General features: G+C 41.4%; 1 protein-coding gene across 1 annotated transcript in view; it reads left to right on the plus strand.

Annotated features, from left to right (window-relative positions):
• The first annotated feature begins 329 nt into the window (after positions 1–329).
• Positions 330–24121, plus strand: part of LOC129748288 (uncharacterized) — a 32519-nt gene continuing 8727 nt past the window's right edge. The window contains exons 1-4 of the mRNA XM_055742831.1: positions 330–601; positions 16408–16857; positions 17258–17789; positions 17845–17961. Coding sequence (XP_055598806.1) covers positions 16462–16857; positions 17258–17789; positions 17845–17961 — 1045 coding nt within the window. The 5' untranslated portion in view covers positions 330–601; positions 16408–16461. The remainder of the gene's footprint in view (positions 602–16407; positions 16858–17257; positions 17790–17844; positions 17962–24121) is intronic.

Genomic DNA, 24121 nt, shown 5'->3' on the forward strand with positions numbered 1-24121 from the left:
TACGCAAATGAGTTCCCCAGGAAGACCGACCAGTGAGTTCCCACCTATTTATCTTATCAATCAGCACGGCACTAGCTAGTAGGTTATCAGAAAAAAATGTTTTAGATAGCGTAGCTCTGATGCACTCGATGCCAATGGTTTTCGGAAAAGTCGAGGGGATACCATCCCGAATAACGGCAGTCCTGGGTGTAGTTTGTCCGGGTTCGTCCGTTGTATTCCGACCGAGGAAGGGAAATCTAGTCATAAATACTGGACTAGGCACCTTACATACAGTCTTCTTTCACATGTGTCCGTGAGTGGGCCGCGCTTTTTCCGTTTGAATGGGGAAGTCGTAGCTTTTCCCGCCAACCAATGGCAATGGGTGGAGGTGGTGCTGTGGTGGAAACCTCTTCTTATCGACAGATTTGCTCGGTTTAAAAAATATACAGCACGCGACAGTTTAGAACCCACGGCAGTTGCGATTTGAACACCGGGTGGATAGCTAGCACAGGATTAGCGTGAACTCAAGTGACTAAACCTTAACTCGGCTCGCGGGCAGTGCTAATTTGTGACAGAAGCCTTCAGTGCCTATTGGGCATCTCGGGAAGTTTTCTCCCTCTAAGTAAGTTAATTACGAGATGAGTGATGCTGCTGTGATAATTCTTCTTCGAGATTTACTATGACATATGTGGGACTCGCGTGAAATTACATAACTTACCCACTTGGTAAGGGTAACGTGAGAAACAAGTAACACGACCTCAAGGTGACAGAACCAATCTTATCGACCGTCAGTTGACCGAAATCGAAAGATAACCGAAAATGGCGTGAAATTGGAGGCGGTGTGGCGGCGGCGTTCCTGAAAAGTTCGTTAAGAAATTCCATTGAAACAATACTGGTTCAGGGAAGGGATTTTGGATTGCGAAAATCGGACAAAAAACTCCCGAATTGCTCTTATCTGTGGAGAAGTGATAATTGTTACCTAAGCTCGTCAATTTTAATTGAACCGGCATGGTATTCCGGGGCGATGACTAATTTCAATCGATATCGAATCTAATGGTTTATTAGGTCTTCATGAGTGACACAAAAATCTACTTTTTCAGTGATACCCTAGAACCAGGATGGATTTTTTTTGCATAATATGACTTTTTATAATGTGTACCTTTTTTATGTTTTAATCTCCATATGTTGTAACCAATTATTGGAGAATTCATTTGATTCATCTTTAAGGGTCTTATATTTAAATTCGAAAAATAGAAAATTTCTGGAAATTTCCAGAAGTGCAATTAACAATTTTACAGAATTTTAACATCAGTAAACAGAAGATAGTTTAACGTAAAATATGATTGATTCAAGTGTATACCGAAGGTCTTGAGGAGTACAGCTACAAGAATGTTTTCTGGAAGGGACCTTTATTCAGCTTATATAGAACTTTGAAAGCAAGTGTTTACGAAAATGTTGGTAGTTTGCCGAACTTCAGCAAAGTGGATTCAGTGTATCTGACAAACCAGTGAACTATTTAGGACGCAAGACGTACCAATCTTAGTGCCTTTTACCTCTTTGAGTACGCAAGACATCTAACAGCCATCCCACGCACTTGATGCACCCGCAATTGATTTTGCTTGTAGCTTCCTCATCTTCAGAAGCAGCGTTGCGTGCGAATATATGTAGCTGCCTCTGATTGAGAAAGTAAAAACTAGCTGGTTTTAGGATCGTTTGAAAATAGCACTAGGTTTCTCCGGAAAGGAGGGTTAAGGAAAAATTTTCGGGATGAATAAACCCCTTTGGCTTAAAATCCCGGGAAAAAAAGAAATTAGGGAAAAATGTCATCGGATCGCGTCACGCGTGTTCCTTAAAGGTTTAAACCAAGACTTTGATAATATCGTCTGCCTGTTCAACTAAAATCCGGTATGTTTGTAACAAACGTTTTTATAAAAAATGCATACCTACAATACTTATAAAAAAAATCAAACTACGATAACAATCACTTCAAGTTCAACGACCGCTGACGTGGCTCAGTAGAACAAGTTCCACATCGCTAATGGTTGCTACTCCGTGATTGACCGAGGCCATCATTATTGTACAAAGGCCAAAAAGCTGCTCGGGTCTTCCGTATAACATGCGGGGCGTTTCGATCACCTGCGGTACGGAGTTTGGCAAGAGTAGCCGACTACGGACGGATTCCACTGGCGTCCCTTAAGGCACTCTTGCAGGCGGACGAAGTTCTCGACGTTAGTGAATCCGCAGGCTTCTGTTGAGTTGGTAAATAACTACTGTAGAACAGCGGCCATTCACGATTGCCCGGTTGCCACGGAAGGATAGGGCTCGCGCGGCGCATCTCTTGGATGGGAGTTGATTGGTGGTGCAGTGCGGGTGGTCGATCATTTATCGCTCGTTTGGCTGGTACTTCCGGATTTCGCCTGGGCGTGAGGTACTCACGAACCTCCTGGTCTTCGGTTTCGAACTCGTTGAGATCTTTCAGCCTCGGTTCTGGATCGATGCGGTGAATGAGCGGCGATTGTTCACTTTTTTTTCGGCTTTCGTGTTCAGAAATTCGTTCGGCTCTCCACCAATTGCACCATCGTCACTTCCTAGTTTTTTTACCGCCAGTTGGTAGCGGTCACGCTGAAATTTTTCCTGCAGGGCGCGCTGCTTCCGTTGGAAATCGATTTCTTCGGCAAGCTGCCTTTCGAACATCGCTTTTTCCTGCGCCAGTCGTTTTTCTTGCAGTTTTTTTTCCCTGTTGGAAGCGTTTCTGCGCTAGCCGCTGCTCGAGCTCCATACGCCTCTCGCTGAGAATCTTTTCCGCCTCAAGCTGCTGTTCCTTCATCGCGAACTCCTCTTCCATCCGACGCATTTCCAGCTCCAATCGCGAAGTGGATCGTTTGCTGCTTTTTGACGCAATCGATTTGCCGTCATCTGGTTGTCTTGCTCGGGTGTATTCCAGATCGGCGATGATTTTATGATTCGATGGTGAATTTTTGCTTCCGGTGGGCGCTTGATTGCCGGGATTCGCCTGAAGAGGTAAGGGTTTCGGATAAGTTCCGGCAGTGGATTTCTTGCCAGACTTTTTCCCCTTTGTCTCCCTCTTAGCGGCGCATTCCGAGCATCGGAACTCACGGTGTTCCACACCGGGTGATTCGCTCACGCAAACGAAATGGAACCATGCCCCACAATCGTCGCAGGCAACCATTTCCTCGTTGTCCGGTTCGGCACATATGCTGCAGCTTCCCATCTCAAAGTGAGGTTATGTACCAATAAAACTTTTGAGAAATGTTTGGGAAAGTGAAACGCCTTATGTAGCTGCTCGTTTGATTCAGCTCAAAAGTTTTAGTTTCGGCTTCTACAATAAATGTGCCCGGACGCGTGAGTTGCTGCTACCTTATCTGACCTGATCGAATAGTTTTCGGGAATATAGAAATTAACTTTTAACTTTTCGACAACTTTTCTCTAGCTTTCTCTTCCGATCGCAAACGAAAAAAAAGTCTTCGCGTTTTTTTCCAGCCGCTGTCACTTACGTCCGTCCAGAGAGGCCAGCTGAAGGGATTTTCACCTCTGTGCCCAGTGGTTTTAACACCTTTGTAATTGGTAGATCAATAGAGCAACACGTTGGCAAAATTGAAAATGGCTACTTCGAGAAAACTAAGAAGAGGTACGTACTAAAAATCCGAAGCGAAGAGCAAGCAAAGAAATTGATTGGCCTTGAGGCACTTAATGATGGCACGGCTATAGGAATCGGACACCATCCAGATCTCAACTATCGAAAATTTGTTGTAATTTGCAGTGAGGTCGAAGGTATGACTGACGACGAGCTGCTTAAAGAACTTTCGCCGCAAAAAATAATAGCAGCCCGCCGAATTACTAAAAAAAAAACCCCTCAGGAATAGTTGGAACTTCGACATTAGTCCTCACGATAAACTCGACAGTAGTGCTGGAATACATGAATTTCAGCTTCATTCGTTTGCGAACACGCCACTACTATCCTCAGCCACTTCTATGCCGACATTGCCTTCAATATGGTCACCCGAAAAATAGATGTGTGAACGAAAAAGCATGCATTGTTTGCTCCGGGAACCACGGCAGTGAGCTTTGTTCGTCTAAGGTTAAACATTGCAAGAACTGTAAAGCAGATCACTCACCGCTTGACCGCAATTGTTCCGTGTACACTTACGAAACAACAGTGTTGAAGATAAAAACCGAACAGAATGTTCCACTGGCGGCCGCTCGCAAAATTGCAGATACTACGAGTAGCATAAGCTATGCAGCAGTAGTTAAATCTCACATCGAAAATACAACCAAGAAAAGAAAAAACAACAGCCAAAAAAAGACACACCGAATACACTAAGCGAACCCCAGGCAAACCAAAAACGAACACACCACCCGACAGAGAAAATAGCTCCAGTTGAAAACTTGACCGCATCGCCACCCAGCAAAAAATTGACATGTCAATCGTCTACGCCAGCAACGGAAGATGAAATTGAAGACTTACCACAGGAAAGTGGAAAATTGACTCCTCTTGTGCAGAAATCTAGTAATTTAAGATCCCCTTCTATCCAAATCCCCTCTAATCCTCCCGTTAATCCCTTCCAACCCCCCCTTAGACGTAAATCTAAATATGACCCACGGCACATTTAAACTTAAAAAAAGTAAAAGGCCTAATAAAGAATAGTTTAGTAAAAAAAAAAAAGTTGACTGGATCTGTTGAAAATCGTGCCGCGCATTTCGCCCACCGTTCGTAGAATAACACCTTCAAGCGCCACGTTGAACATCATGTAGGATAGACCATCACTTTGTCGAAGTCCCCTGCGCGATTCGAATGAATTCGACAGTTCACCCGAAATCCGCACACAGCACTGCGTTCCATCCATCGTCGCCTTGATCAGTCTGATCAGCTTCCCAGAAAAGCCGTTCTCGTCCATGATTTTCCATAGCTCGTTACGGTCGATCGTGTCGTATGCGGCTTTGAAGTCGATGAATAGTTGGTGCGTAGGGACTTGGTATTCCCAGCATTTTTGGAGGATTTGCCGTAATGTGAATATTTGGTCCATCGTTCAAAGTACAGCTTTGCTATGACAGCCTTTTTCTTGCCAAACAAACTGTCTCGGTTTTCCTTAGCACTCGGTTCGCTGCTGTCTCGTCGGTAACGAATCGAAACGCTTTGGCTACATCGCACACGTGCGAGAACCCAGGCTGTATCTGAACAATCGGCTCAAAGCATACGTTACCGAAAATGTTGTGCTTTAAGCTGTAGCGAACCCAACCGGCAGTTCGGTTTTCATCCCTTCATGCCTCCTGTTTCGAAAATAATTTCATCCTAACTGTCGGCTGCAGGGCGTGACAGTTTTTGACAGGACTGTCACGAGTGACTGTCGTGCCCATACCGTACCCATGCCCGATCGTATGCGCTGCTGCTCGGTTCGAATAGATCGAACGAGCCATCTATTCGCACCGAGCAGCAGCATACGATCGGCGCGTAACGCGACGTGTGGTGCCAGTGCAGGTTAGGCGAAAAGGGAAGGGGAGGGTGATTGGGGTGATCACCACCCGCAGCACCGCACCAAAAGGAAAATTCATGTTCGTTCGAAATTAACTCGGCCCGAGCGAATCTCGGCTACAGTCGGACGGAGTAAGTAGTACTGTCATGCGAAATTCAACGCATTGAAAACTGTCACGAAGATATTCCCAAAACTGTCACGAAGCTTAAAAAACTTTCATACCCACGAACAAACTCTCGCATGAGGTAAAACAAGGCATCGCTGTACATCGCACGACCGCTCCTTTTAAAACTGTCGCGGAAGAAATATTCGGGAAGCTTTCATCGAGGTGCATGTGCGACGTTCGCAAGAATACTGTCGTTCGCCAGTACTTCTCGGAAGCCTGCTGATAACTTCTCACGAATCTGTTTGCTTGTGGCGTTAGGCGGCGGAGTAGGATTCTGGACAACACTTTGTAGGCGGCATTGAGGACAGTGATCGCGCAGTAGTTCTCACAGTCCAATTTGTCGCCCTTCTTGTAGATGGGGCATATTACCCCCTCCTTCCACTCCTCCGGTAGTGAGAGTGGCTCCCTTTCGTCGTTGGCTACGCCGGCAATGTACCTTCCCCCACCGTCTTGATATCCTGCATGTGCGCCGTTCAGGTGTTCATCGAAGTGCTGCTTCCACCTTGTGATCACCTAACGATTGTCCGTCAGGATGCCCCCGTCCTTATCCCGGCACATTTCGGCTTGCGGCACGAAGCCTTTGCGGGATGCGTTGAGTTTCTGATAGAACTTTCGTGTTTCTTGGGAACGATGCAGTTGCTCCAGCTCCTCGAGCTCCTCCTCCTCTAGGCGGCGCTTTTTCTCCTGGAAAATTCGGACACGCTGCCTCTTCCATTGTCGGTGATTTTCCACATTTCGACGGGTGCCTCTTTGCACTACTGCCGCCCGCTCGGCATTCTCTTCGTCCATCACCCTCCTACACTCCTCGTCGAACCAGTCGTTCCGTCGAGTTCGCTCTTCCACATAACCGATGACGTTCTCCGCAGCAATGTTGATGGCTGTCTTGATGGTATCCCAACAGTCCTCGAGAGGGGCTTCGTCAAGCTCGCCCTCTGCCGGCAGCGCTGATCGACCGATTGTGCGTAGTCTGCCGCGACCTCAGGTTGCTTCAGTCGTGCGATATTTGACAGAGGCGGGCGCCGGTTTCGTGTGTTGTTCACTACGGAGAGTTTTGGGCGCATCTTCACCATCACCAGATAGTGATCTGACTCGATGTTGGCGCCTCGACAGGATCTGACGTCGATGATGTCCGAGAAGTGCCGGCTGTCAATCAAAACGTGGTCGATCTGTAATTGCGTTTGGTACGGTGATCTCCAGGTGTACTTGTGTGGGAGGCGGTGCTGGAAAAAGATACTACGTGCCGCTATTCGTTTGGAGGCGGCGAAATCAATAAATCTGAGGCCGTTTTCGTTGGTCAGCTGGTGCGCACTGAACCTTCCAATTGTCGGTTTAAATTCCTCCTCCTGGCCGACCTAAGCATTAAAATCCCCGATGACGATCTTGATATCATGTTTTGGGCAACGGTCGTATTCACGCTCCAGCTGCGCGTAAAATTCGTATTTGTCGTCACCGGTACTTCCGTGGTGAGGGCTGTGCACGTTGATGATGCTGATTCTGAAGAAACGTATTCTCAACCGGCACATTCGTGAGTTGATCGGCCACCACCCGATCATGCGCTTTTGCATCTTTCCCATCACTATAAAAGCTGTTCCAAGCTCGTGTGTGTTGCCGCAGCTCTGGTAGATGGCACGACCATCTGGGTACGTTCGTACCGTGGAGCCCTTCCAGCATACCTCCTGCAGCGCTACGATGTCGAATTTGCGGCTCTTCAATTCGATAGAGAGCACCTGGTTACTGCTCACAAAATTTAGAGATCGGCAGTTCCATGTTCCAAGTTTCCAATCGCTAGTCCCTTTTCGTCGCGTGGGTCTTTGCCGATTTCCATCCGAAATTTGTTGTTCGTTGTTCGTTGCTTATGTTTTTGTAGTCACGGGCTCGCAAGGCCCGCAGCTAACCCCACTATCTCGCAGAAGGACCGTCGTGATGTTGCTGTTTTGGGTCCCGAACACTACCAGGACGTTGTTTCACTCCGCACGCCGCCCCTGACATGGAGAACAGACGCGTACGAAGCCCCTTATCTCAGTCTGCATGCGACCAAAGCATCCACCGGGGTTGGGTACCCGATCTCCGCTAAGGTTGTTCGCACCCCAGCTAGCACCACGGGGAGGTAGAGAATCGGAGTTGCAGACAAGAGGTGATATGACCACTACTTGAAGGTTGGGTGTATGGGGTCTGGAGTTGCACATTGTCTACCGTTCCCTAGCCTAAACTCGAGAACTAATGAAGCTAATGGAACCAAATTTGGCATGCGAGGGCATTTGGGAATTGGTACGAGAAAATGTTTTATGCTCATTTGAGACTCCTTTCTCCTTCAATTGGCTGTTGAGGCTATGATCATTAAGTATCCGGGCAGTCACAAACATGTGTATTTTAAAAACTATTCATTTGATCGAAAAACTTTCTATGGAGGAAATGAAGGTGTTAATATGATATTTTATTTAAAAATATAAAAAAATGTTTTATCGTTGATTACAAACAATACTCTACCTTTATCATAAAATCTCTTTCTTATCTTTGCACAATTTTTCCAGTCATAAATAAATCTATTATTTTTACCACAGATGCAAAACCTTTGCAAAATCATGATATTTTACACAAATTTACCTGAAAAAACCAATTGGAATCTGGTTGGAACCTTTTTATGAGTAAGCATCTCGAAGAGTTATTGACTTGCTGTCTCTACTAGTCAGGAAACAGTTTTGGCTTGCCGGAAAAAGATTTACTACATATTTAAGGGGTTTGTATTCGGTTATTCTCAATAACCATAGACTTTTTTACAATAGTTGAGATCAAGGGTTCCACTCCGATGTTTGGTTTGAACTTCGTGAGCCTCTTTCAGTGGCTTTTTTGTACTTCTTAACCATTTGGGCCAAAAACAAAATTTAGAAAAAAATTACAGTTCATGATTTTTCAAGTCGTTAATGAAGAATTTCCAAGGCGATTGCGCAAAATTATTTTTACTAGTAACGTTGTTATCACCGAAATAAAGTGCCCGGGTACTAATTGATCATAACTTTAGTATACAAATACCAACAGTAACAACAAGGGAACAGGAATGATGAAAAATGTGTTCAGATTCTACGGTGACCCCTTTTGAAGGGGGTCGTCTATATAAAACAAATATCGCTTTAGCGATATTGGTGTAGTACCATTGGAGGTTTCAAGGCCATAACTATCGATTCCACGTATTAGACTTTTGTAAGGGGTCGGAAAAAGTGGTCGTCCGTGTTGCAACGAATCGAAATTGATTCCTGATTTCACAATTTTTATCAAACGACATGAAAAAGAGTTTACCATATTCATGATTCATATACGGGAGTTTTTTGGAACAAGCAATCGAATTCTGATTTCAAATTTAGTATCGAACGACAGGAAAAAGGATCGTCTATATTAAATGATCAATATGTATGCAATAATCCGAAAATGCATCCTGAAAATGCTTTGCAATTGTCGTTCAAACACAAATTATTCATCACATATAAAAAGTTGAAAGCGACAAGGAATTTGAACGAGTTCAGCCAGCTAGTTTTTTATAAGTGTGACTTTGTAGAAAAAAAATTAAGAATACAATTTTGTTTAGCAAATTTGTTACTTTATGAAAGGAAGTCAAATGTCAAAATTGATATGAGTTTGCATCCCAGTCCCAATTGTATTTTGCTCAGGAAAATTGAGAAAGAAACAACCTGAATCCTGAAATCCAAAAAAGAAAAACAAACCCCAAAGCATGAAGTATTAGATTGACATTAAGATTTGAAGTAGAACCAAGTCACCAAAAGCGTAAAGTTAAGAACTTTCTACTTTTTACGAACTAACCTAGGGCATTTCTGTCTCAAATTACTAGACTTTCTTTGAAACTGGCCCTCATTCAGTGAACTAAGTCCATACCTGAGTGGGAGTGTCAGTCAGTGTTACATTTTTGTATAGAGAAAAAAAACTCAGAAGTTCGAAGCCGATCGTCAATCGCCGTGCTACGATTTTCTAGCCTGTACAGCTTTTGACATATCACTTGGATATCATGTTAAGCGCTAATAACGAATTAGTCATAAATAAGAGATCATAGTATTTTACAAGTTTCCGCTTACAAAGAATTCAGTTACTGTAGGAAAAAAGTGTTTTTTGTCTCCAAGTCGTGAGGGGAACTACTCACTTTAAGTTCCAGCGCCGACGCATTGATGCCTTCCAAGAAAATTGAATCCAATAAAATAAATACTGAATGTCTTTGTAAAAATTTAAAAACTAAAAACTCGGTATAACTTAAGTTATAATATTCAAACTAAAGCATAGTATTGTTTAAGATTTTCATTTCGAATAATGCTTTCGATTGACTGACGCTATTGATGCGCATATAAATTGACATGTCAATTATCCGTTACTGTCAACAGTGTCAGCAATCAATTGGTTGCCCAGCCCATGAGCAAACATGATCAATAGAAGATGATCTCTTTCCACGTGTTGTCACGTAAAGCTGGCGCTATCACGATTGGCGTTAACAAGCGACATATGGGATTATGAGACCAGGCATGTGTGGTTGGAATCATGCAGTACATACAAATACGAATATGAATATCAGACCATAGCAATAACCAATAAACCCCGGATGTATAATTGTCAGTCCCGTTAATAAAATATGAACCGTTAAGTGCCTCCCGTGCGCTGTAGTTCCGGATGGGTGAGGCCGTCCAAAACCAATCAACCAGCGATCCGATAAGACTAACGACTAGACGAAAAGCTATAGCCTAGACTCGGGTTTGTTTGAGGTTTACAAAAATATGAGCGATATTCATTCCGATTCTTTGTCGTGTCGATAAATAAACACTTTATGCATGTACTAGTCTGTTTTTTGCGAAAAAAAGACGCAATTCAGGCGCTTTGTGTTTGAAAAAAAAACACAAGCCGCGGGCCTGGCATTTCTCCTTTTCATTATTCATCTCCCGACCATAACCAACTGGATGGAAAGAACCTGTAGCGAAATGACCGTAACATCAATCAAGGAATCGAATTGGCTCATCGGTAGCGGTTAGTAATGTGTGTTTGATTGTGAATAATTCCACACTATAGTACCTTATATTCTTGACCGATTTATGGAATGGCCACAATGGGTGGTGCCCCCAAATCAGAGGCTTCTAACATGCGAAAAGATTGTCGGAAATCGATATCCCTCCTCTGATCATCGCAATAATGGCAAATGTTCTCATCGTACTGTATTGTGCCTTGAAGATAATTGAAATAATTGATTCGTTTAGAATGTGAGGGAAATGGCGTTCACTTTGCATAACGCTGTTTTCAATTATGAATTATAATTTTGAATACTGGTTATTGAACTCAGAATGTTGTGGACATGACTTGCGATTTTCATTAGGTAAAGTTCTATAAATATTTATAATAAACATTTAAATATTAATTATTTATTAGCAGTTTCTAGATCTAAGGGTTTAAATATGGTACAAATAGTCTAAAAATCATTATAAAAAAATTACATCTGGCAGCACTTTTCAATAATTAACTTGAAAACAATCAAGAAGTGTTACACCTTCCTCGATACAAATACCACCTGCTATAATATTTAAATAATAAATTTTCGAGTGATACAAAAATATTTTATGATAACATCCCTAAGATCCTTCATTCCCTCTTCCCGTTGTTGGAAAGACGGAAGGATCTCGAAACCTAAAAAAAACATTTCTCGTACCCGAATATACTTCCATAATAAATTTGGTTTTTTATTCGATTAATTCACGAGTAATACACAAGAGGGAGACCCCTTCCCCTTTTTATCCCCCCAATAGAAGGACAGATGGGCTTCAAACATCGTAGAAACTTGACTCGTAGCCTTATACCTTCCCATGAGAAATTTGGATTGATTTGCATAATGAGTTATCGAACAATTCAATAAATTATATAGAAGACCCCCTCCTCCCTTGAAGACCACCTCCAATAGAAAAGATTGGAGCCCTAAATAATCATAGAAACATTTTTCGTACCCAAATAACCACCCATGTCAAATTTGGTTCCATTTGCTTGATTCGTTCTCGAATTTAGCAAAAAAATTGTATGGGAGGTCCCTCTCCCTTTTCTATATTCACATTGGAAAGGAGGAGGAGTCTCAACCCATCTTAAAAATATTCTTCTTACCCATATACCTTCGAATGCCAAATTTGGTTCTGTTTGCTTGATTAATCCTCGAATTGTGAGAAAAATTATATGGGAGACCCTCTCCCCTCTTCCTATTCCCCCATTGGAACAAGGGAGGGGTATCAAACAATCATAGATCCATTCCTCGTACCGAAATACACTCCCATGTCAAATTTGATTCCAATTTCATGATCAGTTGAAGGAGGGGGTAATATGCCCCATCTACAAGAAGGGCGACAAATTGGACTGTGAGAACTACCGAGCGATCACTGTCCTCAATGCCGCCTACAAAGTGTTGTCCCGAATCTTACTCCGCCGCCTAACGCCACAAGCAAACAGATTCGTGGGAAGTCATCAGGCCGGCTTCATGGAGGGACGGTCTACGACGGACCAGATATTCACATTACGGCAAATCCTCCGAAAATGCCGTGAACACCAGGTCCCTACGCACCATCTATTCATCGACTTCAAAGCCGCATACGACACGATCGACCGTAACGAGCTATGGAAAATCATGGACGAGAACGGTTTTTCCGGGAAGCTGATCAGACTGATCAAGGCGACGATGGATGGAACGCAGTGCTGTGTGCGGATTTCGGGTGAATTGTCGAGTTCATTCGAATCGCGCAGGGGGCTTCGACAAGGTGATGGTCTATCCTGCATGATGTTCAACGTGGCGCTAGAAGGTGTTATTCGACGAGCGGTGGGCGAAATGCGGGGCACTATTTTCAACAGATCCAGTCAACTTATCTGCTTTGCCGATTACATTGATATAGTCGGCAGATCATCTGCGGCGGTGGAGGAGATCTACCGCAAACTGAAACGCGAAGCAGGAAGGATTGGATTGATGATTAATACGTCCAAGACGAAGTACATGCTGGCCTGCGGATCCGAGACCGACCGAACCCGCTTGTCCAGTAATAACAAGGTCACGATCGACGGCGACGAGCTGGAGATAGTCGAAGACTTTGTCTATCTAGGCTCACTGGTGACCGCAGACAATGACACCAGCCGTGAGATCCGGAGGCGAATTATCAGCGGAAGTCGTGCCTACTATGGACTCCACAAGCAACTGCGGTCGAGAAGACTTAGCCCTCGCACGAAGTGTAACCTATATATGACGCTTATTAGACCGGTTGTTCTCTACGGGTACGAGACATGGATATTGCTCGAGGAGGACCTGCGTACACTCGGAGTATTCGAGCGACGAGTGTTAAGAACCATCTTTGGCGGCGTACAGGAGAACGGAGTGTGGAGGCGAAGGATGAACCACGAGCTCGCGCGACTCTACGGCGAACCCAGTATCCAGAAGGTGGTGAAGGCTGGACGGATACGCTGGGCAGGACATGTTGCGAGAATGCCGGACGACTGTCCTGCAAAACAGGTGTTCGCTACGAATCCGGTAGGAACAAGACGAGCGGGGGCGCAACGAGCGAGGTGGTTAGACCAAGTGGAGCGTGATCTGGCGAACGTGGGGTGCCCGAGAAATTGGAGAACGGTTGCTATGAACTGAGTGTTTTTTAGGAATTATGTTCGTCAAGTTATGTCGTAAGACGGAATACTATGTAAATAAAAAAAATAAATAATGATGATCAGTTCTCGAGTTATGAAAATCTATTACATTTATTTGAGAGACCTTCTCTCCCCTTACAGAGTTAGCGAGGGGTCTCAAGCCATTATATGAACCTTTCCCAAGTATCACAAAAACCGTGTCATTTTTGTTATTTTTGTCATTTTTGTCATTTTTGTCATTTTTTGACATTTTTGTCATTTTTGTCATTTTTGTCATTTTTGTCATTTTTGTCATTTTTGTCATTTTTGTCATTTTTGTCATTTTTGTCATTTTTGTCATTTTTGTTATTTTTGTCATTTTTGTCATTTTTGTCATTTTTGTCATTTTTGTCATTTTTGTCATTTTTGTCATTTTTGTCATTTTTGTCATTTTTGTCATTTTTGTCATTTTTGTCATTTTTGTCATTTTTGTCATTTTTGTCATTTTTGTCATTTTTGTCATTTTTGTCATTTTTGTCATTTTTGTCATTTTTGTCATTTTTGTCATTTTTGTCATTTTTGTCATTTTTGTCATTTTTGTCATTTTTGTCATTTTTGTCATTTTTGTCATTTTTGTCATTTTTGTTATTTTTGTCATTTTTGTCATTTTTGTCATTTTTGTCATTGTTGTCATTTTTGTCATTTTTGTCATTTTTGTCATTTATGTCATTTTTGTCATTTTTGTCATTTTTGTCATTTTTGTCATTTTTGTCATTTTTGTCATTTTTGTCATTTTTGTCATTTTTGTCATTTTTGTCATTTTTGTCATTTTTGTCATTTTTGTCATTTTTGTCATTTTTGTCATTTTTATCATTTTTGTCATTTTTGTCATTTTTGTCATTTTTGTCATTTTTGTCATTTTTGTCATTTTTGTCATTTTTGTCATTTTTGTCATTTTTGTCATTTTTGTCATTTTTGTCATTTTTGTCATTTTTGTCATTTTTGTCATTTTTGTCATTTTTGTCATTTTTTTCGTTTTTGTCATTTTTGTCATTTTTGTCATTTTTGTCATTTTTGTCATTTTTGTCATTTTTGTCATTTTTGTCATTTTTGTCATTTTTGTCATTTTTGTCATTTTTGTCATTTTTGTCATTTTTGTCATTTTTGTCATTTTTGTCATTTTTGTCATTTTTGTCATTTTTGTCATTTTTGTCATTTTTGTCATTTTTGTCATTTTTGTCATTTTTGTCATTTTTGTCATTTTTGTCATTTTTGTCATTTTTGTCATTTTTGTCATTTTTGTCATTTTTGTCATTTTTGTCATTTTTGTCATTTTTGTCATTTTTGTCATTTTTGTCATTTTTGTCATTTTTGTCATTTTTGTCATTTTTGTCATTTTTGTCATTTTTGTCATTTTTGTCATTTTTGTCATTTTTGTCATTTTTGTCATTTTTGTCATTTTTGTCATTTTTGTCATTTTTGTCATTTTTATCATTTTTGTCATTTTTGTCATTTTTGTCATTTTTGTCATTTTTGTCATTTTTGTCATTTTTGTTATTTTTGCTTTGATTTCATCATTGACGATCGGAAATCCGGGCATTATCAGGGCAAATTTTGTAAAAAAAAAACAGAAAATTACCCAACAAGAATCAAGAAAAAAATTTAAAAATAAAAATTTTTCAACAAAACTCATCGACAAATTTTTTAATCGAATTTTAGGCTTTCAGAAAACCTTGAATGCTTGTTTTTATAAAACTTGATCTTAAAATTTCCCTTTGGGAGGAATAAATAAAAAAAGGTTTTACAACACAATTTGTATTTTTTTTTTTGTTATGAAATGAATAGTGTGATTATTATTAATTTCTCTCTTAAAATTATTTTTTCTCAAAAAGTGGTCATATCAGCTTTGAAGGCTTCTGGTATTAGTTGTGAGTGCTAGCGATTATAAAAAGTAGTTGTAGCAAAACAAAACGGTGCAATTCGTAAATATTCTTGGGAGAGATTTTTAAAGATGCTTCGATATTAATTTCACCTCGTCGAATCTAAATTTTATCCTAAGAAACATGCATTTGCAAAATTAAAATTCGAGTGTTTTAAACGACAGCAAAGAAAATGATCTCTAAATAAGAATGTGATTTGAAGAAAGACTAAAAACACACAGTTTTGTTTAAATTAAAAGTGCCCATTTTGCTTCGTTTGGCCATCATGCCCTTATTTCCCTAACACAAAATATTGCAACACACAAATTGCCTAAAATTGGGTTTTCAAAGAATATTTTATAGCAGCATATAAAATTTGTAATGACATGAGCGATATATTTTTTATAATCAAAATGATAAGTAATGAAATAAAGGACACTAGATTTTAGGTGTTTTTGCTTAAGTATCGTGAGTAGTAAACACCTGTCACATGGCTACCAGCTTGTTGATGTATTAAATTAGTATTTGATGGATAAATTTTGAAGTTAAAACGATTGGTTTGAAATTCTGAACTTGTTTAGTTACACTTCTTAAAGAACATTCATTCTAAGACTAAGAGACGAGTGACAAGATAAGAGTTGCAATACAAAAGGTTTGTGGAATTGTAATTCGAAATTTGCGGTCGTCAATTAAAATGCCTTAGGCCTAGTGTGATATAGGACTTATATTCCGCTGGAGGCGAGCCATTTTCCTGACATGTTCGTTAACACTTAGTTTTAAATACCTACCTTTTGATATCAAGTAGTTTCTCGTTACTACGGTAAATTCCTGTAAATTTTGTTTGAAAAAAATCTCCATGGGAGGGGTTAAACTCCTAAAACCCTCTCCATTCGCACGACCTTGCCTTAAAGTGAGATTTTTTTTTATTTAACATTCAAGCACAATATTATCTTCATAAAAATTGTAGATCATAAAATTGAAAAAAAGCGTTGCTGAAGATGACAAAGCTCTATGTTTTGAAACAACATGTTTCAAAAACATTTTTTTCGAACTAACTTAAAAAAAGCGGAAAAAATCCAACTTTTTTCACAGCGATTTTCGAGATCCACTCTTTATGAGAGAGTTGTGACAATTGTAAAATGGCACAACTTCAATGAAGGTGTCAAGTCTCTATTTGAAAGTTACATGGTATCTCAAAAAAAAACTATTCATTCATTACCCTTTTCAGATTCTCTCTCATATGGCAGAGTTCTCGATCATCTAAAATAATCTACCCAAAAACATGAGAGCCAAAAGCGCAAATCCTTTGGTCGTCCGGTACCGGGATGCTACCTACGACCTGACAGAGTTCGCCCATAAACATCCCGGTGGCCTGAACACGCTTAACGGTCTTCACGAGAAGGACATGCAGGAGCGCTTCGAAAAGGCACCGGGACACTCGGCCGCTGCCCGATATCTAATGAACGAGTACAAAATCTGTGATAAAAATAACAATAGTGACTCCACCATTTATAAAGATGATAGCAGTAACAGTAGTAAACTGTCAGCCCCTTCTAAAGATAACCACATGAATGGTGCACCAAAGAATGGTCTTCTGAATGGAAGCAGAAAGCTCAACGGTTTTACGACGACGACGACTACGGGCGGAATTCCGACGAGTACCGATGAAAGCATGGAGGTGAGCATCATATCGATTCTTGTGTCGAACATCAATAACACTTGAACTGCGTTTCGATGGTATTTACGGAAATTTTCACTCTCAAGTAATCAGCAACATATTTTATCTCTCAAGAGACACTGATAAAATTTTATTGGTCCATTATACTTATTGGAAAAAATGTCCAAACGTTCCTTAGCCAAACAATCGTTAATTGATTGTATCGACACATCACGAGCAACATTTATCTAATCATCACTTCTGGGGTTTGGAATAGACCGTATAGATAAAAGTACGTTCCCAGAGATAGGTTTGATAAACTGAAAGTCACTCTTTATCTTTGAGTCGGACACATGCTTTTTATCACATCAGCCAGATACAAGACCATAACCTAACCTATATCTATACGCCTCTTTTCTAGCACTTGGTAGATTGGACTAAACCTATGCTCTCTCAAATTCCGACTCTCGGAAAACACTACTCAGAATGGGTCAACAAACCGGTCGACCGGGAGCTACGCCTATTTGGTCCACCATGGCTCGAAAACCTCACCAAAACACCCTGGTGGCTGGTTCCTGGCTTCTGGATACCAACCATCTTCTTCCTCATCCACCTGGGAGTGCGAGAGCAGCTCTCCAGAAGCCCCGATGATCCCGTATCCATCCGGGATCACCTCTCGCTGACAGTTTTCGTGAGTTTAGCGATCGGGGTGCTGGTGTGGACTCTGCTCGAGTACACCCTGCACCGATGGGTATTCCATCTGGATCCCAAGGATAACAAGTTCCTGCATACCTTCCACTTCCTGCTGCATGGACTCCACCATAAGGTTCCGTTTGATCCCTACCGGTTGGTGTTTCCACCTGTTCCGGCTGTGTTGCTGGCAACATTTTTCTACCAACCGGTCCGGTTGCTGCTGCCGCATCCGCTGCTGATGCTGTCCGGTGGACTTATAGGTAAGATTGAAGATAGTTGATGGAATAAATAATGGGATTATACCATTTTTCACAGGATATCTAACGTATGACATGATACATTACTACATCCATTATGGAAGTCCTAACGGAGGCCATCTGTATCACATGAAGCGATACCACTACCAGCATCACTTTGTGCACCATGAACAAGGTGAGTTACTTCACTACCTACTTAGGTTCACTCACTTGTTGAAGCAATTTTCAAGAATATACTGCCTTTGCATCTACTGAACAACGGCTGGGTTTTCCTTTCTAGTTTCTTGTTCGTTTTCCTTATAGAAGAGAGGTCTTTGGAACATACGTTGAACATTGAAGAAAGTAAAACTCTCGCTAATACGCCTCTCTTCATTCTTACAGTATGACCCATAAAAATCGACCATCGACACTTTGGTGAGAGGATCCACAGGCTTTCGCTTCAACATAGGCCCTGCTTGTAGGCCAAAGATCCATCGGTTAAAATTGCATATTCTCAGTCAGATTTGGGTCCGTTTTGATTTGTGGCATGGGCTACATCTTGTTGGAAAATACGGGTTCAACGAAGTTTGCCCGAATCCACGGGATCATCTGATTCTTCAAAATGTCCATGTAGGCTTTAGTATTGACTTTTATATCAGCTTTATAACCTATGGGTTGGTAAGCCTGCCCAGCACCAATGAGAACCCTCCTCATCAAGCCTCAGGGTCGGCTATCCGACACTGAGCTAAAAAACTAACTTCCCCAGTTTATTGGTGATTCGTTCGACAAGATGGTTATTTCCCCTCACTTTAAGGCTTTGGATAAACTGGGCTCTTCTTACCTTAAACTTGGCTGCCGCTGATGGACTCCGGAGCTGCTCCTGTACTTCACTCCCTTCCGCCTCCGCTCATAGAACCCTAGTGCAGCGCAAGGTGAGTAGCTCAGCCGGCCTTCGGTTTCTCTCTTCTTCGGCTGACCCTTCCAATTCCCGGACCACCAGGCGTTGACGGTTACCTGGATGTGGTGTAATGCCGGACCACTCGGCGGGTGTTGTAATGCCTGAGTGTTGCGGGTACTGCTCCAGCTTCCTCCAGACTAGCAGTAGTCCTCTAATGGAAGAGTTCAAATCCAACAAACAAAAAGGGGTCCTGTTGGCGCAATGGGACAAAACGAAAGCAGATCCTAATCCTAATCGTCCTAAGGATTCCGACGCGGCAATCACTTTTCACCTGGTTACAATAATCGCACTTCACTATGATCACTATCGGTAGAACCGCTTTCGAAGCCCGCCAATTTCCACACATGCGTATGTTGCGATCAGCGCCATCTGTTGGTCAGCATCTTACTTGATCATTACCTAGGCCATTTATTTTACGTATGGCGTCGGTAGTTTAAGGTGCGGTCAGCCTCCACTCCACACAGCATTTAAACTACTATAACGTTGATCCTCACTGATCTTGGGCTTCTCACACAACGCACTGGTTACTACAGCTTTTATGAAAACAGGAGGCATCTTCAATTCATTCTAGGCAACCTTGTATCTTCAATCATGGGATCGGACACACACTACTCAGATTCTCATGAACCGGATGAACCCATCGCTTCTCTCTGTCGCAAATAAATTGGAACGTGCCGCTTCGAGCCTTGGACATCGAGTACTTTTCGGCATTTTCTCGCATGTTGGGTGTGTCCTTGTGTGACGGAGGCTTTCTTTGGTCGATGCCACAAAATAAAAAATAACAAAATAGCAAACATATAGTTGGCAACTTCAATTTAGTTGCATTTTGAATGAACCCATTTTGTTGTTCCCCCCATAAAAGTAAAGATTTTTGCGACTCACGTGTATTTCTATCGCGCCTCCCACGAAGACTCCTTTGATGACGCGTCATGATTGATTCGGGCTGCCAACGCCGACTTGCGCCGTATTTGCCAGGCTGCGATTTGTCTCTCCCGGGCTGTGCGACACGCTTCGGATGACCTCACCCGTGCCGCACCCAACGCTCGTTTCTCGGCTACTCGCCAAAATTTTGGGCAAAACTGTTGTGCCACCACTAAACCGCGCCACCATTCCGGACCGAACCTTCTGTCTTCGCGCCTGCTCGCGCTTCGGCGACAGCTTCGCGTCGGACAATCCCGTCATGGTACCTTACTGGTGACTGGTCATCAGTACCAAAGAAACGCTGAGATCCGGCGAGCTTCCCGGAACTGCCGCACAATGGGCTGGAAAGTTGATGGGCGTGCCCTCCGGTTGGCGGAGAACACAAGTGAGAACCGCTATCCGAGAGACTCCTCCTTCCGGACGATGATGAATGTTGGCGAAGCAAAACGTGCGAGTTGAAATTCAATTTTCCGACGCAGACGACACTCCTGCCCTGAGATGGTCGAAATCACCGAGGATCCAACTCGAACAACGTGGCCAGCTACACTTTTCCACTTGGGAAATACTATTCCCCTCGCAAGCAAACACACCACACTCCGGATTTCAAGAGAAAATTATTTCCTCCAGATTCGGCCCGTCTCGGCTCGGTTGCTTTTGCCCGCTTCGTTCTGCGCGTATTACTTTTGCCGAAGACGGCCCGGCAAAATGAAATCGCGTGCAACAAATCGCGAATTCCGAACTTTTTGCCCCTTTATCTACGACGGCCAATCAACACTCGGGGTGCTCTGGGAACAACCCAATTTTTCGGCCCACGACGCACGAGCCACCGCACTTGTTCGCTTTTTTCCGGAAACCTCCCGTTGACAGCCGTTGACAAGTGAAAAAAATGCTGCCAACTTTTCGGTGCCAATTTGTTTTTTCGACCTCTTTAAACCAGGTTGTTCTATGACAGGCAGATTGTTCCGTTTTTCCAGTGTTAAACGGTTTGATGATTGCAAATATGAATTATTTGCTTGCTTCGTGTAAGCACGCTTCAAATCATTTATGAGGGAATGGGTTTAAAAATAAGAAGTGTTTGCTAATGCGCTCATATCGTATCTTAAATATAACAGAAAAGATTAATTGTAACACTTGTTGTCATAACATTAGACATTTTCCTAGGGAACTCAATGTCGCACGGTCCAACTGTGATTCTTCGGTGGCCCTTAGCTATATTACGGTTTTTTAAGCTAAATTTCACTGCACCCACTCCCCGATATTGATCCTTTTATCAAGATAACTAACTGTGCAAAATTTAACATTGATTGGACAACTCTAAGGCGACTCTCAAACATCTTGAAGTTCAAAAATTTATTTAAAAAAATGTAAAAATGTTTATTAATAAAAATCATAATCAAATCTTGAAACTTGATTTAAGTGAAAATTTTAAGCCTGGGACAACTTTTTAGAAGACATCAAGTAGTTTTGGATTTGGAGAAAAAAGTTATAGACCATTTGGTGTATATTTCCCCATATGTTTAGAATGGGGATGTATGAGAAATCTAAAATTAAACAAAGCTATTTAACACTTTTTTGCTTAGTTTTAATTTTTTCTACTTTGAAAAACTTTCTCCTGAACATTAAATCTTGAAAATTAAGCATTCATTAAATTTTCAAAGTGTTTCAGAATATTAAAGCGATTTTAGTAAGAATTTTCAACTAGTTTATGAAATATTTCGAAAAAAAATGCATCTTAGTCAAACAAATTTCTTAGAATTATTTAGACCTTACTGCTATAGGGGAGATACGGGCATAACGAGCACCCCATTGATGTAGGCACGATGAGCATTTTCTGGCGTAGAATCTAGCAGCAATGACCATACTGACTGGACACTCGATTTTGGTTTCTGGATAATTTTTCCAACAGTACGCCATATCGATTCCACAGTGCGCATCGATCGATTTGGAATAATGCTATCCCAGTTAGTCGGTATTGCGAACCTACAAAATCTGACATAATAAATTAGACAGAAAATGATTGAATTTTTGTTCTAAGTGGCATGTCAGTGTGATCAGAGCTAGCAGCGAGTTCAACTCGATGAAGTCAACTGAATTATAGAGCCACAGCTTGAATAATTTTCATCTAACCTATTTCAATCTGGCCTATTGGTTAGGTGTCGGAGAGGAGATCAAAAGACTCGAGTTCGATTCCTGGTCGAGGTGGTTTTTTTTATTTACCATTCATGGTCGATTATTTTGATTGTTGCATTGTTGCACCCAGACAACCATTTGATGGGTATATCAAATTTGCAACACTAATATACGTGCAAATATACGTGTAAATAATTCGTATATAATGCAGCAAAACCATATTTGGAGGCCATATAGGTAAAGTAGCACACATATTCTTAATTTGGTTTATTTTGTCGTAATAAAATCATGCAATGTATTTAAATACAATAAAGGATATGCATGGGCCGCACATTGTATATGCAGATATACGAAAATGAGTTAAAATAACATTCATACGATATAATCTGTAAAAAAATATACGACTTCTGGTTGTCTGAGCAACCATCTGGGAATAAGCTCTCGTTAAAACATTCAAATAAACAAAACTCACTTTATATGCGATTTAATTGGAAACATTTATTTAAACGCTTCAGATAAATAGAACACAAATCCCTTAACTTTTCGGCGTTTGAGACTTGAGCCATTTGGAAACCTCTATCTGATCTCCCGGAAGTCTGCACCCGGACATTGTACAGATCCATTGTGCTGCTCGGATATTCTTTAAAACTTTGAGAATCACTCCAGCTTCCGGCACACTTTCGCAGGAGAGCTGCTCCCAGGAATAAACACACGTCCTCCAAGATTCATTGGTAAAGCGCAGCAAACAGCAAATATCCCGGGAGTTGTTTTCGAGCTCCTGCTCAATGAAGCAAACTGAAGGTTCAGCTATACATTTTTAGAATAGAATAAATAAGTTGAACATTTGTTTTTCTAAATCCATTCTTAATCAAATAACTCATCTTTTACCATAAAAGAAGAGGAACTTCCAGTTTGTTTACATGAGAAATTCAGATATGATTTTTTTCTTTTTTTCGAGCGGTTTTTTTTTCAGACACTTTTTGACATGTCTGTGGTTTTATTCAGAGCATTTCTGACTTATTCAAGAGAACTAATTCTGGAAGCTTGGAAATTGTTTTAAAGCGGTCATTAAGACCCATATATAAACGAGGGATAAAATTGATCTTGGAATATGGCAGGGTTTTATCAGAAGGTTGAGCAGTTGCTGTATAGCTATCCTAGAAATAGTTTATATAAAGGTCTTGTAAAAAATCGCTTCAGAACCGTCAACTCTTGCTCAATTCTTCTAAAAAACCTTTCCTTTTTCTTTTAAAACCCTCAAGCATTAAAAATGTTGCTTGGGTCAGTTGACTTCATCGGGTTAAATTCGTTGCTAGATTCTACGGCACAAATGCTCATCGTGACCCGATTAATACTGCTTATACCGCCCCAGTGCAGTGGGAGTTCTCATTATGCCCCTACAGTGACTGATTTTCAGTTTTTGGCAAAAAAATTTAAATTCATTTTTAAGCGTTTTTATCTACTTTTTCAAATTTTAGCCAGTTAGGAAATAGACTTTTTTTAGTGCCTGAACACGAAACAATGAAGTAACTCATAAATTATAGCTGTTTTCTGTGGTTAAATGAGCGCCCTTCTTAAGGTGGCCATTATGCCTTATCACCCCTACATTTTTTATGAATATTACAAGACGAATAACTTGAATTGATTGCCAAAATGATTTAAGATAGATATTTTTTTTTATTTTTCCTATTCTATAGAAAGTTTCATAAAAATTTGAAGGTCTTGGAGGTTATCCGAATGAGCTTAAACTTTGCCTATTACCATTGGATCAAGATTGGGGGTGGGAGCTAGGTTTTAAGAAAGTTGGAAAATAAAAGTCAACCTATGTACACAGTAGGACTGAGATCAGTTTAGTGATCAGCACCATCTCGGTTTCGCGGTGAGCTAGGCGCAGGCTCTAAGAACGCATCCAGCTTTCCAATACCTGAATTGCTACGATGGCACGTGGCTAAACATCCACAGGAGGACAACGTCACCCGCTTAGTCAACCGTTTAACTCCCTTTGGGAGATACGTACGTTATGTTTTACAGGACCGGGTCAATTACTGACCACTGTGAAACACACCCGCAGAGACTGTCTCATGTCTTCATTCCCTCACTAGTTATACCTGTGGGGCTCGTTCCGGAGTCTACCGGAGAACCGGCACGTTGGCCCGGATTTACTTTGTCCGATTGGCGTCTCTTGGGTTTCTCGCAGAGGGATGAAAGCACACAACCGTTCTAGCGCACAACAGACGAGAGAACTGGCGAGCCGACGCGCGTGTGGCGAATGCCCATTAGGGAGAGGAAGAGGATTCGAGCGAGAAAGATGTCAATCATGACAGGTCTATCAATGCTGGCAAATAGT

Source organism: Uranotaenia lowii, chromosome 2 (genome assembly GCF_029784155.1).
Source record: "Uranotaenia lowii strain MFRU-FL chromosome 2, ASM2978415v1, whole genome shotgun sequence".
NCBI lineage: Eukaryota > Metazoa > Arthropoda > Insecta > Diptera > Culicidae > Uranotaenia > Uranotaenia lowii.